General features: G+C 38.9%; 2 protein-coding genes across 4 annotated transcripts in view; one reads left to right on the plus strand and one right to left on the minus strand.

The window, feature by feature from the left end:
* Positions 1-2,035, plus strand: LOC116427166 (protein FAM136A). The gene is made up of 3 exons (XM_031977176.2): positions 1-569; positions 666-806; positions 882-2,035. Exons 1-3 carry the CDS (start codon positions 483-485, stop codon positions 1,083-1,085), a joined length of 432 nt encoding a protein of 143 aa, XP_031833036.1. The 5' UTR covers positions 1-482; the 3' UTR covers positions 1,086-2,035.
* Positions 1,429-13,862, minus strand: part of LOC116427218 (DAZ-associated protein 2) — a 16,933-nt gene continuing 4,499 nt past the window's right edge. The window contains exons 2-6 of one of the 3 annotated variants that reach the window (XM_076373769.1): positions 7,897-7,971; positions 7,720-7,826; positions 7,162-7,323; positions 6,850-7,019; positions 1,429-5,955 (exon numbers count right to left, since the gene is read on the minus strand). In XM_076373769.1, coding sequence (XP_076229884.1) covers position 5,955; positions 6,850-7,019; positions 7,162-7,323; positions 7,720-7,826; positions 7,897-7,971 — 515 coding nt within the window. In that variant the 3' untranslated portion in view covers positions 1,429-5,954. Of the gene's footprint in view, positions 7,020-7,161; positions 7,324-7,719; positions 7,827-7,896; positions 7,972-13,862 lie in introns of all 3 variants that reach the window. The other 2 variants (XM_031977307.2, XM_031977308.2) reach the window with 2 other exon arrangements.

The raw sequence follows: 13,862 nt of genomic DNA on the forward strand, positions 1-13,862 counted from the left end.
ACTTGTATTGGATCGTTGCGCACAACCGTAAGCCGTATCCTTATGGAATAGGTTTTGGTTTTTGTATTATATATTTAAAATCAAATACAATAATGTCAAATAGCATTTTAATTTTTTTCCTATTTAAAAGCGTTACTTAAAACTAAATTAAATATTTGTTTTATTTTAACATCCGTAATTTCAAGTAATATGATATGAACAGTTCTACTTGCGCTGTAACTTTTACGAGCAACATTTTTATTCAATGAAAAAAATGAAAATGTTCTCTGTTTCATTAAATAATAAACTACTTAAAGCGTAATACATCATCGATTATTTCAACCTTCCAATTACGAATTCCCCTTCAATTATGTAACTACACGTGTAAAAGTTCTGACCTAACCTACGGTTATGCATTAAGCGTTGATGGAGCTCTAAAAGACACCGGGCATTTAATTTTCTTTTGCTTAAATACTGAAACATTTTTAAACGAATACATTAAAATGGTTGAGGAACAGAGGAGACGAGTTGAAGAGAATATGAATAAAATGGTGGAACAGATTGACAAGTCTTATATTAGGAAAATGCAGGTATATTAGTTCACTAGAGAATATTTTCAGGTTATTTCACAACTCACGTTTAGTCAGCAGTGGTATAAGATAAAATTATAGAAAAACTAATTTCAGGGAGATATGCATAGGTGTGCTGCAATCTGCTGTGACAATGAAACTTACAGTATACAAAAAGTACACAACTGTGTAGAAAATTGTAGTAGCTCTTTAAACAAAGCTCAACAGTACATTCAAGGGGAATTCGAAAGAGCTCAGGTATATTATTATCCCATGGAAATAAAAACAGATATTAATCAGAAACTAAAGTAATGTATAAAAAATATTTTCCAGAGTCGATTACAAAGATGCGTCATGGATTGCAATGATAAAATAAAGGATCAAATGGGACCGAATCCCACACAGAATGAAGTGGACAGATACAGTGATCAATTTGAAAAGTGTGCCACAAAATGTGTAGATAACTATTTAGACATGTTGCCTGCATTAGAAAAATCTATGAAGAAAGTGTTAGCTAGTAAAAAGTTTGAACAATAATAAAGATAACAAAAATAGTAAATCATTACTTGAAGCTACCAGACCACCAAGGAATGATTTATAAGATTCTACTTAAAAGAAAATAACGTTTGCATATTAATTAATAGACTGTGGATCTGACGCATTCAAAGCATATAGTAGAGTATGCACACACAACCACAGCTTATTAATTACAAATGAAGGTAATCGGTTAGATTACAAATTACATAGAATTTTGTATTCACATCAGTTGCTAATACATTGTACCTTGACACAACAGTTATTACTATTAAATTGATTTTAATTACTTGTAGCATACGTTATTATAATTGTCGCAAACAAGGAGAAGGCACGTTGTAACAAATTCCATGATCATAGTATTTATTAACTAGTACACTTGTTGATTGCAGTGGTACATTTTCGTTTTCCTGTTTTTATTATTTTCTCTCTCTCGTTCTCTCTCTCTCGCTCGCTCGCTCGCTCGCTCGCTCGCTCAACGTAATAACAAATTCACCGTTGCAATTAATATCATTTTTTTATTGTTACAATAGACATTACGCTTATTGCACACTTTTTTTCATGATATAAAACCTTCCCACCACTCTCGCTCGATACAAAATAATCGGTCAAAATATGTCGCGGTAAATTCGTGATCTAAACCTGTAGAAATCTGCAAATAAATTGTTTAAATAATAATAATTTAAATATAAATATCAACGCAATAATAGTTCACTTGTATCTTCGTGTGTACGAGTTTCTTCTATGAAAGGTGACATTGGGCTTTATATTTGTCTTTAATCATTCCTCTTTTTTTTTTATTTTTTATTTGCCTTTTACTCGTTTCTCGAGACTATTAATGTACAGAGTTCGACTTCGATACGTTCGATCGTTTCGTTCCTTTAAATTTTCATTTTCGTAGCTGCATTTAAATCGAGGTGACTCGGTGCATTTATCGCGCAATGTAAGGGCAAGCGAAGTAGCCGGTAACAACAAGTAGGACTTCGCTGATATGCAAACTCGTAAAAATTCGACGAGAGTGTTTCTGTTGTTGTTGTTGTTGTTGTTGTTGTTGTTTTTTTTTTTTGTATGTTTTGTTTCGTTTTTGTTTTTTTATTACATTCACCGAGCAACGACACAACTTCATCTTTCTTGAAATTTCATCGTTGGTACCGCGTGTCTCAAAGTTCCTAAACATGACTCTTACATGCGTCAATGATAGTAGCTCAATGTCGTTAAGTGGAATGGCATGAGTTTTTTTTTATTCTTTTTTTTCTCGTTTTCTTTTTCTGGAGAGGGGAAAAATGTTAATTTAACTCCGATGTCTCTCGAGAGGTATAAGTGAATGCTGCGGTTATAATTCGTGCTTGGCGTCGCACGACGGTTTGAGAGAAAAAAAAAAGAACGGTCTATATGTAACATATTCTGTATCCCAATCTCAGTCAGACTCTTCGGACTAGATTTTTCATTTTTCTTCTTCTTCTTGTTTAATAAAGATTGTGATTAAAGGCGCTTCCTTATCAAACGCTGGACATTCATACGAGTAGCTGAATAGGTACGTCTGGTAGAAAAAGAATAATCGAAGGTACAAGGTTGGAAACGTAGGTTCACGGCGCTGTGGCAACATGTTTTGGCCGGTGGTGCGTTTCGCCTTATAAAAAACTGTTCGGTTCCCAATTATTGCTCGCATATCTCATATATCTCGTATCTCTTCTCGTTCTCATCTTGAACCATAGAAAGTGAACTAGATTCGATCGACGGTACAAAAGAATCAAAAGACAAGTACAAGACCTACGTTGCTCTGCGTCGGGACTTTTGAGGTAATCGAATATCACAAAAATACAAAGAACGGTATTACATCGTGGGGGTGTCCCAGAATCTTCCGGCCGAAGCTGTGCCCTATGTTCGACGAACCGAAGCGAGAACATTGATAAAATTACATGACTATCGGCACGCAAAGGATAGACGTGTGTATATATATATATAAAAAAAAAAACCAAGAACTCTGAGACCAATGCTTTTCTGGATACAACATTTATGATCGTAGCCGTCCGGTATTCTTTCAACATTCTTTATTCAACACTTGTCGTCACAATTTCACGAAGGAGTAAACTAAAAATTATCCTAAAACAATCAGATTTTCACAAAGAAAAAAAAAAGAAGACATTATTTTTTTCTTCTTTGCGTTCGTAGAACATACCGATACAATCGCAGCGGGAAAATCCTGGAAAGCCTTGTGTATCGATTGTTTTCTCGATTTTTTTTTCATTTTCCCTTTAGGAGGTTCCTGCGTTTTAAAAGTGCAAAATTCAAAATGCCGAGGATGTTTCGAAGAAACGATCCGTTGAAAACAGTTCCCAACTTCCGAAGCGACGAACGCGCGTCTCGTAGAAATTCAACTAATAGTCCTCTTTTCCTTTTTTTTCTTTTTTAAATCCCTTTTTAAGGCAAAATAGAAATCGCTTTGATTCGCGTGGAATTGAATTTGCAACTTCGTTATTTATTGTTGTTGTTGTTGTTGTTTTTTTTTTCTTCCTTTTCTATGCTCACCGAGCAGAAATCACTAACGTCGCGGACAGGGCTTAATCGAACGCTCTGCCCCTCGTAAAAGATTGAAATTGCGAAACGTATAAGAGTACTGATCATGTTTTGCCGGAACACCCATTTCGAAAAATTTCTAAATAGAACTGCGTTTCTTTTTTTGTTTTCTTCTCTTGGTCCTATCCTAAGCTATCACCGATTGTAAATTAGTTTCTTCGATCTTCATTGCTTAATTAATATCGAGTTTAAATTGTGCAGCCTGCTGAATGGAGCATCGACAATGTGTCCCATTCGCAGGCTCACATCGCACTATATATGCTATGATTGCGGAGCAAAACAGTCGTTTCGTAGATGTGCAGTTACATCATGACCATTATTAATTATTCATCAGCGTCAGCATCAGCATTATCATCATCGTCGTCATCATCATCGTTATCATCGTCATTCGTTCTTCGTCATCGTCAACGTCACTGTCATAATCATCATCGCTGTTTTCCTACGTTCTTAACAATACATGATCTTCCTACCTCACAAAATAATCACCCCCTCACAGATATCAACAATTCTGCACTCCACAGTATAATACTTACTCCAATAGCTCCGCTGTTCTCGTCGATTCGAGGGGTGTACGAGCACTATGCGTTTGTGATATATTTGTCGTGTAAGGGAACCCTTCTTTCAAAATCAATTGTTGGGCTTAGACACACTGAATCGATAGTAATTCAAGAATTACGTTTAGACGGCAGTGGACTTCTTGTTGTACGTTTATGAATGCATTAAATGTATCATTGATGAACTATTGTTTCGATTTATTTGCACCAGCAGAAGCTTCATTGATTGATCCGTAACATTCTCGATTATAACGAGAAATAGAAAACTTCTATGTTCTAAAGACGAACAAGAAGGGAGACTCTAAATTAAAGAAATTTCGAAGACACTAGGAACTACTAAAGTGAATACAATATTCAACAGTTCTCACGTAGAAAGTATATCACATACAGATGCTGCTCGTCTTGAGACAAAAGAGTGCTATAGGAGTAAGTATCGTATTCGAAATCGTGGTCGTTACGAACCCGCTGCGTTGCTTACCGTATCATCATTGCAACTCGCCTAATATGGCTGACGATAAGGCTTGACCGCGTCGTCACGAATTCACCCTCTACTTACGTGGATATTCGATTTGTACTTTGAAATTGAGTCAACTATTTGTTTCCTTCGCGAGCTTTGGTCGAAATCAGTTCCCATACAGTCGTTAAACACGTCAATCAACAAACGTATTGGGAAATTTATAGAGGGACGATGGCGTTTTTGAATGATAACAAAGTTCCGAATCGCCAGTGTGACTACTATTCTAGGTAATTGAAAACAGATAGAAAACGGAGAAAAAGAACCGGCTAGGAAACGATAGTAGCTCTGATAGGATCGCTACATGGTAACTGTTTCAATCAAAGCGCAATTGTAACCTGCTTGAAGAAATTCGAGCGGCGCAGTCAAGCCTTTCATTTTCAATTAAATAATAACTTTGTTAGCCGACCTAGCTAATCTGCGTTTAAAAAAGAAACATCAAACAACTAGGAGGAAAGACTACTGATCGTTAAAGAAGAAGAGAGTGCGTACTTTTTCTTTTTTCTTTCGTTTTCTTTTTCATTTAGATAGAGCAGTAAGTATCTTCGAAGTCGTCGAATACGTGAGAATCTTCGGTAATTCAGAACATCTCTTTGTTTCACTTTTGGCACTCCTGAGTCCCAAACATCATCGCCATTCATCTCTTTTTACCGTTCGAATTGCAAGAAACGAAAAAGGGACACCTTGCTCGGGTGTTCTATCTACGATCATATTCGTATAGATGAAAGAAAAAAATGTTATATAAGGTTCAATTACATTTAAAGTATTCGATGTTGAAGCGCGCATCATCGATTGATTCGTCGAATTCGAAATACAAAGCGGGTCGGTCAGTGTCTCGCAACCACGAATGACTCTCACGCATTCCTCAGGCTCCTATCACGTACATATTCTTTTTCTTTTTGTTCTCTAAACATTAGGGCTACCCATAATGATCGTTTTCATAGTTTTGTTATTGTTGTTTTCCGCAAAGTAAACAGCATTTTACCTTGGAAAAAGACTACCCGCTGGTGTCCACCAGGAGTGGGCGAAAAGAATCACGAGAAAGAAACTAGAACGGTTGTCGTGTAAAAAGTAACAGAAATAACGTGAGCAGCCCCTTTGCTCTTCGGCCTGCCTTGCAGAAAACCAAGTCGCGCTTAAAAAAGGCTTAGAACACACTTTGAATATCGATCCCTGTAGGCGAATGAGACAACTCGCATCCACTGGTGCACGTATTCACCCGCTAACTCTAAAAAGAAGAACAACACCGTGTTCCCTACTCTCGCTCGCGTTCAATAACCCTCTTATTAAATTAATTACAAAAACAAAAAAATGGAACATCTCGTGCGTGTCAGTATAGATCGTTAAATGCAGAAGGATCGAGCAAAACGTACTTGGGAGAACGATTCGAATAACTCGGCTGAATAACTCTGTCATAAAATGTGATTACGTTGGCAGTTGTATAATTTAAAACAACATGTCGCTTTTATTTGGTTTTCTTTTCTCGTTTAAATAATCATTTTCTTAGACTCTACTTTAAGTACGTCAGAAAGATTCAATGTATCGCTCGATCGTTCTCGTGAAGTCATTGCTAAGACCATGCCGTATTTCTCTCTCTTTTTTTTTTCTTTAATAAAACACGCTGGTTCTTAATATGAAATTTTCACGCATCTTTTACAAAATATACTTCTGATCTTTACCAAGTTAATTTTTAAGTAGCCGTTTTTCTCTTTTTTTTTGGAGTCCGTATGACGAGCGTCGCACGAGTCTTCCCTTCTTAATGATTCTCTTATTAAATTTCATAGTATGTTCGAGACGCCGACCGATCACTAAGATCTTAAAAAGAAACAAAAATCACATTTTTAACCTTGTTTCATTACGTGTATTTCTCATCTGTTCTCACGTCAGTAGATCATGATTTCAACAAAAGAACAGAATCATCCGTTTGCTAAGCTCTTTGCAGGTTGTTCGCTTCGCAATCGGTCCGCGCTCAAAAATTAATACTAATTCAATTATTAGCTGCTCCCAATGTAAAAAATAGTAGAACTCTAACACAAAAATCAGATTTGCCTACATGGATCATTTCGACAACAATATGCCTTTGTTAGACTTTAGTGTTTTCACAAAAGGTATAATGGTTTACCAAAAGGTGTAACCGCCCTCTGTTCCTCCTCCTAGGAAATTTTTCTTTTGCGATATAGCCACGCTATGGCTCGCCATTGCAGCTAGTTGGGCGGCGTTTGGAACTGTTGGAGGTGGTGGCAAGACGGGTTGTGAGATACTATCGAATCGATTAGTAGCATCGAACCCATTCTATAAAATAGAACACAACAAATCAGCGATCATCATCATCATCATCATCATCATCATCATCATCATCATCATCATCATCATCATAATCAAATGTAGCTTAAACGCTACGATTAAGACCAACAGATGGGAAATCAGTTCTTACAGGCATCACAAGCGTAGGGGGCCTAACTGGAGGCTGCATTGCTGCTGCTGGATAATATGCTGCAGCTGCAGCTAATGGTGAATAATATTGCAATGGCCCGTATGCAGGATAACATGAGCCTAAGTATCCAGGGTACCCTTGGCCGTACATTGGCTGATACATCTGCGCAAACGAATCACATTTTCATTCTCACCTGAATAATATACAATTATCTTAATTCCAAACAAAACCACGATACGAAGGAAACATTCCCCGAAGTTTCAACGTTATATGAAATACTTCTACCCAGGCAGCTATTTTTCTTTCATTCCATTGTTATTAACCCTTTGAAGACGAATATCGACATTTAGACAAGATCAAACTTTGATATTTCGCATACTCTGTTGTAAACAAATGATTTAATTAACGATACAGCAAAAGATCAGTATATAGTGTCTTTTTCTCTATCATTTAAGCATTCGACATATAATTTCGCTTTATTTACTCAAGGTTTTGTATAGTATTAAGAACATTGGTCCGCAAAGGGTTAAAGATGCATGCGCAGACAGAAATTCTCACCATGGGAGGATGTGTAAGGGTCTGATCATATGTCGGTGGCGGTGGACCCTGTGCTGCATAGAGCTGTGGCTGATTAGGAAAGACTCCATAAGGCGCGGCACCTGCAACTATTGTAGAATCTGCATGTAAATGGATCGTTGGTACCAATATAAATTGAACCAGAGATGATTCTCTTACGTGTACCACCGTAGGTAGCAGGCTGTGCCGGCGCAGGGACAAAACCTGTTGGTGGATGAGGTGTCACCGGGTATGCTGTAACACATGCAACGGAAAATGCAGGTCCGTTCACTTTGTTGGCTGTAGGTTCTTCTAAGCCAACGGTACGTGGTACCACTGCCAGAAAGGACAAAGGACGACACGTTTCAGGAACCAACCAGAGGACACGCTGAAACCCTTTTGTTCGCTCGATAAATTCACATTGTATGACTCGATCTCATTAGTTTCTTAATCGGTCTCTCCCTGGTGATCGCCTGACTCGTGTCGTCGATGTCGGGACATCTCCGACGCCATTGTCCATAAAGCATTCCGTCTCTAACGAAAACCGTCGCGTGTCGCTCGGCGACAATTAAATCGTCGATTCTTTCGAAAATTGTGACCGAGCGTCGATCATGCCCCAACTCCAAAAGTGGTACTCCCACACCCAAGTATATCTTACACATGACATACACCGTTTTTATCAAGGTACTATTCAAAGCTCAAACAATGTTAGTCACTAAATAATGGTGAAAAGAAATAACCGAAAAAACGGTATCGCTGCCTTCTTGTTACCGTTAGAGTTTATCGCCGGCACGCAAGGCTCAAGTTTTATCTCATTCACGGAAACATACGTGGAAAGCGAACGCGTGATCGGCAAACCGAGAGAAAGGAGTCTCGATTAAGAGAAAAGTAAATAATATATGTATACAATATATATATAAAATATATATATACACATATAAATAAATAAATATTTATATCTATATATATTTATATATATATATGTATATATATATATATATAAATGTATAAGAAAATAAAAAAGAAAAGTATACGTATAACACGCGTACACGGTGAAACAAGTTCGCGATGCATCCGCGTAAACTGCGCTGGTACAAGACAGGCATCTGATAGTAAAAAAACATTTACGTCCCTGTCGAAAATCCATTTGTTTTCTTTTTCCAACGTGGAACGATCGTGAACGAAAATAGTATCAGCCATCTCGTAGAGGGGAATAGAACGTTCGATCACCGCTGGATTCTCGATAGAGACATAGTTGAAAGCGAGACACTTGAGAATAGCTTAGCGAACTATTTACTTGCGGCCTCGTGGACCGTGAATAAAGAAACAACAGTACGTGTACGTTTGGAATCTGAGAATGGAGCAATCTGTGGTACATCTTGTCACCGATTTCATCGATACTCGAATCAATTTACGGGTTTTACTTGTCCGGAGGGAACTCGAACAGAACAACACGAGTCGAGATTAGAAGAAACGAACGAACAAAAATGAGAAAAGTAACAGAAAAGGAGAAAAAAAAGAAAGAGAAAGAAAGAAAGAAAGAAAGAAAGAAAGAAAAAGAGGAAAGAAAAGAAAGAAGGGAGAACGAAAAGGAAAAGTATGTACGAGAAATTCGAATTCTTTTCACCTTGTTTGAACGTAAATACACAGAAAGTACAATAATAATGTCTAACAATACAGCCACTACGAGTAATATATATATGTGTATATATATATGTATATATATATAAATATATAATATATATGTATCATGTAATGTATCGACATAGTCAAAAAAAGAAATCATTAGAGGCAGTCGGTTTATGAATCGAACACAAAATCAAACAAAGGGGAGGGACGAAGAAGAAGAAGAAGAAGAAGAAGTAGAAATAGAAGTAGGAATAGAAAAAGAAGAAGAAGAAATAGAAGTAGAAGAAGAAGAAATAGAAGTAGAAGAGAAGAAGGAGAAGAAGAAAATGAGAAACTATTCTCAAATGAAAACTCGCGTGTTGATCGACCTACCTTTACTTCTAAAACTAAGATATAATACGAAACCGATCTCAAAGCAAATAGCGTTACGCAATCAAGGTAAAAGCCAAATACATTCGTCTAATTAATCGAACCCCCAGGGACTCGTCGACTGGCCCGATGCACGCGGATACTGAAACGCGACCGAAACACGATGCTTTCCAGATGGATGCTACTTGGATGACTCGGAAAATCACGAGATCGAATTGTCCTTTTTTTGTTTGTTTCTTTTCTCGGAACTTCGAACAACGGAAAATGTAGGCAGTCGGGCAGACGAGAAATTGCATTCGGACGGAGGGGGGCCAATCGTGAATCGTGCAGGCTCGACCACATCGAAAAAAAGAAATGACAAAAAACAGAGCCAAAATAAAGCCATCGGTAAAAGGGAGTAAATGGGGGGTGGGGGTGGGGTTGTTCCAAAAAGTGATGTTAAAAACAAGCCCAGTAATAATCAAGATTCGAACAAGTGAGAGACACTTCTGATTAACCGTAACAAATCATCCAATTTCCGGTCTCAAAAAAGAAAAAAAAAAGAAAAAAAAAGAACGGAAAGAATCAAACAAGAACGTCTCGATTCATGTTCGATCGAACCGAGAGAACAAGCGATTCGTTTCGAATTTTCTACTTTTTTTTTCCAGTTTTTTTCTTCTTTTTGAGATTTTCTTTTCGTTCGGGCGGTGAATGTGTAATTTATACAATGAGTACAGTGGTACGAATGAACGGAAAAGAAATGAAGTAGATATGTATATATATATATATATATATATACATATACATATACATATGTGTGTATATATATATACATATATATGTGTATACGTTATATTGCCCTATATACATATATATTAATATGTATATATAATATATGTATATATAGTGTTCGAGTACCTATATGTATACATACATACATATATATATAAATATGAGTATATGAATGTTTTATGTATATATCAAGTTCCACACATTCAAAAACTTGTGACAAGATTCAGCAAACCACAAATTTCTGCAAATATCCATAAAATAAAGGTCAAACATGATTAAAAGTTATCCGTAATTGCGTAATATATAATTAATTAATTGGGCGCTACTCGCGCGAACCTTGCCACGAGCGAACCTTTTCTCCTCGTACGTTGATCTACCTCTTCACTCTCTCTCTCTCTCTCTCGCTCCCTCTCTCTCTCTCTCTCTCCGTGTCTCTGTCTCTCCCGTTCTCTATCGTTCTCGATGGCAACCGCGAGAACGCCCAATTGTGTTTTTTTTAATTAATTTTTTTTAATAGTCTAAGTTGCGCTTCGTGCCGTTACCATTTGTCACGTACGAAAAGTACCACGGGAAGGAGAACATTCCGTAAAAATGGTTACGCGTCGAGACGGAGGCCATCGGCGCGTCTCCGCGAATCTCTCGAAAGAAAGAAAGAACGAACAAACGAACGAACGACTCGGAATCGCGATAGGTTCGTTTCGCGTATGAAAAATGGCTCAAGCTCAGCAGCAGTGGATGGACATGTTGTACTCTAACATAGACGTCAGCCCACACCAAATTGTCCATGATAATTGGATACTGGTCCAACGCGTGGAAACGAGCTCTCCTCGAATTACGTTCCATTGCTCTCGATCATCTCGCGTGTGTAGGACGGCGCCGTTTCCGTTCCGGCTTTGCCGGCGGTCTGCCATCTTTCTGCCCGAAAAGAATCGGAAACGAAACGCTAGAACACGCGAGGAGGGTGGGAAACCACGGTTGGACTAATCCCCAATCGAATAATAAATTTATGTGTCAGTGCCACGGTGCAAACAATCATCGAATCCAATAACAATTGATATATCAGAATATTCAATATATATATATATGTATATGCTAGTACGAGTTTCATCACTGGGCGAATTTCCTCAGTGTTCCGCCTAATTTTCCCTCTTTCAGTCTCTCCCTCTTCGCCTCCCCCTTTCTCTCAGCAGTTTTTAGCGGATCTCGACCCCTCTTTATCTCTCGTACACGCACGCATTCCTTTTTCTCGTCTTTCTCTCCGTCTGCTTTCTTTAAAGCCTGATTTGTCCCAATGAGCATATTCGACCTAGTTCTACCGTTCGAGCCAGACGGTCTTTCCAGTTTCGTCCGTTTCGAGAGAGAAACCGGGCGAATCCTGCTGCCGCGTTTCCTTTTTCATTTCTTTTTTTTTTGTCTTTTTGCTCTTTTCGGTCTTTACTTTTTTGTCTTTTTGCTTTTGGTTCATTTTTCGTATCGAAATAGACGATCTTTCGGTTTCAATCTCATCGAAATGCTTCGGTGGAACAGTCCTCGTGCCTCGACGGGACCCAGCGACCGAAAGTCTTTTCACCGTCGACGAAACAGAATTATCGAAAGCTTTTCGTTCTAGCGTCCAGCGACTCGAAGTAATGCCGTACGAACTCAGATGTGCGATTTATAAATACCGATCTTTCACGTCTCGCAATCCCGCGTTAACCCTGGACACAATACTCTGTAACCACGTTTCTGCCAGACTGAAGACTGGAAGGTATCGCCGTTATTTATCGATGTTTATCGTTACTTCGATGCAAATAGTAATTCGAGGAAGTTACGTTGATGGGATCACGTAGATTCCGAGACGTGTCACCAGGATAACCGTGAACCGAGCAATGTTGAGTCAAGCTAACGCGATGTTCAGAGGTTTTTCACTGGAAATTCGATTCGATCCGTTAACGCGTTGACCGCCACGGAGGTCACCGACGACTGGAGCTTCCAAAATGGCCGAAACAGTTATACGAAAGAAATGCCGAATCGAAGTATTCGATAACACGAGTAACTAAATAATAGTGTAACTCAAGAACTGTGATACCGAACCGTTAATAACCGATTCCAATACCATTTGCCTTCGTTACGAAGAAACAATGTTATACAAAACGCTGAGAATTCTCGTGGCGGTGAACGCGTTAACCGCTCGACTGTAGCCACCGTGAAATTTTGATAATTTTCGAAGAAAAACCATCGAATCCCGTTCGAATCAATAACCGCGAATTCCAGACGCGTCGCTCGAGAACAAAGCTCGCGCGAAAGTTGCCCGGCCGAACGAAGTTACCCGCTACGCGACGCATAGTTTATTTTTCAGTCTGAATTTCCGACGGGAAGAATCCGATCAATGATCCATTTTCGTCGAACATCGGTCCGGGTCACTGGGTCTCGGCGGTTTTCGAGGCACCTCTCGACACTCTCGGCAACTGTCGACCGTTCTCGTCGACTCGCAATCTCATCTTTAAGCTCACTATTAACAGTATACATGATAGATTCTGCCAAACATGCACATGCAGTTCAAAAATGCTCGAGAGAGATTCCTATGATCTTGCGGCGACAAGCGTAGTTGCCAATCAAACCGTTTTCATTATTTATATCCGTTTCATTCTTTACGTTTTTTGTTTCCTTTTCGTTTTTTTTAATTATTTTTTTTTAAATATATTTTTCTCTAATTATCAAACACACGTATCAGTTACATCGGACAATTGTCGATCGCCCCGATAGGATCCGTCGCGGGGGCAAATGAAAAATTTCACCAAGATGTTAATGAATTCGATGTCTCGTTCACGAGAGGAATAGGAAAGTCTCTGTAATTCGACTCCAAAAAGACACACACTACGAAACTGTAATCGGCTACACGACGATTAAAAAACGACGAAAAAACAGGTCGCTCGGTTCCCTTCTTAACAAGGTTGATCATCGTCCGATCTCGATTTTCTACCCGAAGCTTCGGCGACGCGGAAACGACAGCCGGCCGCGCGCACGGTTCGTTCTCGACGGTTCAAAAATTTAAGAAGGTAACCGGGCGAGCCAGCTAGCGAGCTGAACGGTACGTACGAACGTAAAAAAGATAGAATCATGGAAATATAGGTCTATCACAACAGATTGTATGAGCATGCATTACGACGCGCGGCGCGAACACCTTTTGAAATTGTATTCAACGCACGGCGACCGTATCCTTTCAGCGCGTTTTGTCGCGGGTCGATCGAGGATAACGATAACGGAGATTTTAAGAGGCAAAAGGTGGTCGCGCCAACGCGCGCGAGCGCGCGCGCGTGCAACCGCGCCCGTGCTTTTTCTCTACCGATATACATTCCAAGCATGCAAAACTAAAATTACAAATACGTGAAAAATCA

This window comes from Nomia melanderi, chromosome 14, assembly GCF_051020985.1.
Source record: "Nomia melanderi isolate GNS246 chromosome 14, iyNomMela1, whole genome shotgun sequence".
Taxonomy (NCBI): Eukaryota; Metazoa; Arthropoda; class Insecta; order Hymenoptera; family Halictidae; genus Nomia; species Nomia melanderi.

Excerpts from the sequence above, each read along its gene's own strand:
- LOC116427166 (XM_031977176.2), top strand. The coding sequence starts at position 483 with ATGGTTGAGGAACAGAGGAGACGAGTTGAAGAGAATATGAATAAAATG. Across the intron at positions 570-665 it reads CTTATATTAGGAAAATGCAG|GGAGATATGCATAGGTGTGC; the intron begins GTATATTAGTTC and ends AACTAATTTCAG. Across the intron at positions 807-881 it reads GGGAATTCGAAAGAGCTCAG|AGTCGATTACAAAGATGCGT; the intron begins GTATATTATTAT and ends AATATTTTCCAG.